The following is a 3,960-nucleotide window of genomic DNA, read 5'->3' as shown; positions in this document are numbered from 1 at the left end:
AAGAAAAAGAAAGACTTTTTTTTTTGTCCCAGCGCTGTACAATTCACACAAACCATTTTTAATATCAAACTAAAATGAGCACCAGAATCAAACTATAGATTGTAGCGTTTTAATATTCTAGCAGCTAATGTTTTTGCTTATTCTTCATAGTGCAAAACAACGTCGGCATCACAAGGAAGCAAAAACACAAATATGGAACCATGGGATATTTTTGATGACAACATTATCCAGGTAATTTAGCTCAACTCAGCTCAGCATTATACAGTCACATAACGTATGAAAACACAAGATTTTTCTGTGAAACTTTTCGAAGACCAAAAAAGCACATCCATCCATCATAAAAGTGAGTTATTAACCCCCCGGAGCCATATGAATTACTTTTTATGATGGATAGATGTGCTTTTTTAGGCTTCAAAATTTCAGGTACCGTTCACTCCCATTATAAAGCTTGGAAGAGCCAGGATATTTTTTTTAAATATAACTCTGATTGTGTTTGGCTGAAAGAAGAAAGTCATATACACCTAGAATGGCTTGAGGGTGGGTAAATTATGGGGTACATTTTTGGGTGAATTAACCCTTTAATACTTTCTATATATTTGCAATATTCAGAAAAGTTTAGCAAATTATACAGAAATAAAGGGAAAATAAACCTGTCCTGCTCCATCACATTCTCTAACTTATTCTGGAATGTGAAAATTGGCTTTATGAGTGTTTTACAGACTTTGTGACAGAACTTTCTCTCTTTCTCGTGACCGACCCCAGGGCAGCGGCTCGGCAGTGGTGGACAGGGAGAATATGGACGACACCTCGGGCTCCAGCTTCGAGGAAATGGGAGAGATGCATCAGCGCATGGAGGAGGAGGAGGAGGAGGAGACGGAAGAGGAGGAGGAGGAGGAGGAGGAAGAGGAGGAGGAGGAAGAGGAGGAGACGGAAGAGGAGGAGGAGGAAGAGGAGGAAGAGGAGGAGGAGGAAGAGGAGGAAGAGGAGGAGGAGGAAGAGGAGGAGGAGGAAGAGGAGGTGACGGAGGAGGAGGTGACGGAGGAGGAGGACGTGGAGGAGGAGGAGGAAGAGGAGGTGACGGAGGAGGAGGACGAGGAGGTGACGGAGGAGGAGGACGTGGAGGAGACGGAAGAGGAGGAAGAGGAAGAGGAGGAGGAAGAGGAGGAGGAGGAGGAAGAGGAGGTGACGGAGGAGGAGGACGTGGAGGAGGAGGAGGAAGAGGAGGAGGAGGAGGAAGAGGAGGAGGAAGAGGAGGAGGAGGAGGAAGAGGAGGAGGAGGAGGAGGAGGAGGAGGAGGAGGAGGAGGAGGAAGAGGAGGTGACGGAGGAGGAGGACGTGGAGGAGGAGGAGGAAGAGGAGGTGACGGATGAGGAGGACGTGGAGGAGGAGACGGAAGAGGCAGCCGCTACTGACGAGGACAACAGAGGATATGGAGAGTTCCTCGGGATGAAGCATAGACAGTATATAAACTGGACACAGCGACCCCATTGGATTCAATGGAGACAAGTGAAGTCAATTAGAAGCTCTCACTTCCTGATGGTCGAGCGTACTGCGCAGACTCAAACCGAGCTTGACGACGTAGATGTGACGTGAGCAACCCGTCTGTCTTCTAGTAGCTGTGCCGAGAGAAATCTGAATCATTCCCTTTCCGAAACTTGCAGAGACGGAGAGTGTGAGTAGGAGGTGTCCATGAGCTGGAGCAGGAGAAACTTTTGCTAAGCATTCTGATTAATTATTTTGTCATTTTGCCTCCACGTCCCCCCTATTGCCTACGAGCTTCTCCTCCTGTCTGTACGGTAATCTCTCTACTGTGCGACAGAGAGTCGAGTGGTTATGACGCAATCGTTAGCCCAGTGGTTCCCAATCCTGGTCCTGGGGACCCACAGCTCTGCACAGTTTGCATGTCTCCCTCATTTAACACACCTGATTCAGATCATCATCTCGTTAGGAAAGAGCTCTGAACTGAACTGGGTGTGTCAGATAAAGGAGACATACAAACTGTGCAGAGCTGTGGGTCCCCAGGACCAGGATTGGGAACCACTGCGTTAGCCTATTTTTACAAAAACTGCTTCTACGGGGCCATAACGTAAGATACAAAGTAAGGGAGCATTTTACACATTTTCGTGTTTCTTTAGAAATAAATAATGGACAAATGGAGTCTTTAAACGCCTCAGATGTAAAGTTATTCGCTGTCAAAGTGACGCCAAAATGAATGGGAGTCAATGGAATGCTAACAGCAGGTGTTGGTCCGCTAATCAATGGCGGCGCCCGGGGAAGCTTCAATATTTTATGAAACCCTGCCCCCCTGGGATGAAGGGCTTGAAGGGACAGTTGGGCAGACATGTTGCTGATGAGGTGAGACAGAGGGAGGGCTAGGAACCTGATTGACATGTGAGGCCTGTTTACACCTGGTGTTAATATGCGTTTTGGTCGATCGGATCACAAGTGGACGACACTAAGTACAGGTGTAAACGGGGTCTAAAACATTTTGAGCTTGTCCACTTTTAACCACTTCCAGAGGAAGAAAACACATTCAACCGGATTGTTTTCGTAGTGTAAACGCTCATGTGATCAAATGTGTTGAAACAGCAACAAAAGACCGTCTACTCTGCGCCTACTGGCCTAATGCGTGAACATTATGGGAAGCGCACTAGCCTGACGGGATTCAAACTTTATCGGCTGAAGACCCAAGTTTGGTTTGAAGATGAAAAATGTATCAAGCACAATGTTCTCTCACCATCATCGTTATTTGTTCATCGTTCTATCATTTGCATCATTTATTTGTTGGAAACACACATTAAATGTTCGACTCGTCGGAGTCGGGCTTTAACAACAGCATAAACTGTGTGCATTGCCCTGAGATTCTTAGCAAGTTCCTTATGGAACAAACATATATGGGAATATACTGCAAATTATAATGTGATATATTACATAACGTTATGAAATCTCTTGAATAAAGACCCTGACCTTGGTTCAAATCTTTCAGCAGATCAGCCTGGTATGCTTTCAACACAGCCATTGTGTGCAAGGCATCACCAGCCAGACCCGCCGTCGCGTATGCCCTGCCATTAAAGCGTGATGTTTGTGAAGGCAGGGCCGGAGCACTTAGAGGATCTCATGTTCTCTAGGCGCCCCTTTTATACTTTCATCGAAACGCGAGAATGATTCTGATTTTATTACATTCAGTGTAAACAAAGATTGATAATGGATAGTGTTGTAGGCTATATCCGGTAACAAGGTGGCGCTGTTGAGGCTCGCTGAGACCCTGCTTTCCAATATGTACATAACAAACATGCATATCATTTGCAGCCATCAGAGAGCCTCTATCAATATCTAGGAGACAACCGGACCTTAAAGATGTCCTGAAACCTCTCGCTGTAGTCCCTGGCTGAATCTGAAATCGCTCCCTATACCCTCAAATAGGGCGTTATTTGAGGGGACAGCCATTTGTAGTGTCCAAAACCATAGTGGACATTATTGAGTGCACTTATTCAATCCCACATTGCACTGCAACAACGAGTGTAAAACCGATGTATGCTCAACGGCTGTTCGAAATCCTCCGTTATGAGGTTTGATCGACAGTTTGATCCAATGGAGTTATGAGGTTTAGTCACAAGCTCTTTTCAGTAGGTTTAATTGGTCAGTATTCACAAAAGAGGTAAAGGCTAAACAATAGTAATCAATTATGGGGGGTTCTTTATCTCTCTTTTTTTCTTTTTTTTTTTTGTGGCTTATTTTATCTGTAAAAGAAAACTTGCCTAATAATTATGCACACCTGAATACAAGGCGTTTTTCATTTCCAGCTTTCATGAACAATTATATATCACTTATCAATGATTCAATACAAAATGAATAGTAGTTATTAAGATTAATGTGGTTTGGAATTGGTAAAATGTGCCTGGAGAAAAAAAATATGATCAGAAAATCAACGGCCTAATTATTCTGGGCCGTCATTTTTTT

At 44.5% G+C, this 3,960-nt stretch overlaps 1 protein-coding gene across 1 annotated transcript; it reads left to right on the top strand.

The window, feature by feature from the left end:
- Window positions 1–8: 8 nt before the first annotated feature.
- On the top strand, window positions 9–3,366 carry LOC309477576 (uncharacterized protein; the record flags this gene model as incomplete). The annotated part of the gene is made up of 3 exons (XM_082140850.1): window positions 9–231; window positions 763–1,050; window positions 3,310–3,366. Exons 1-3 carry the CDS (start codon window positions 193–195, stop codon window positions 3,364–3,366), a joined length of 384 nt encoding a protein of 127 aa, XP_081996976.1. The 5' UTR covers window positions 9–192.
- Window positions 3,367–3,960: the final 594 nt, after the last annotated feature.

The sequence above is a fragment of the Leuciscus leuciscus genome, assembly GCF_965113295.1.
Source record: "Leuciscus leuciscus genome assembly, chromosome: 16".
NCBI classification, from domain to species: domain Eukaryota; kingdom Metazoa; phylum Chordata; class Actinopteri; order Cypriniformes; family Leuciscidae; genus Leuciscus; species Leuciscus leuciscus.
This window is presented reverse-complemented; position numbering and strand designations above follow the sequence as displayed.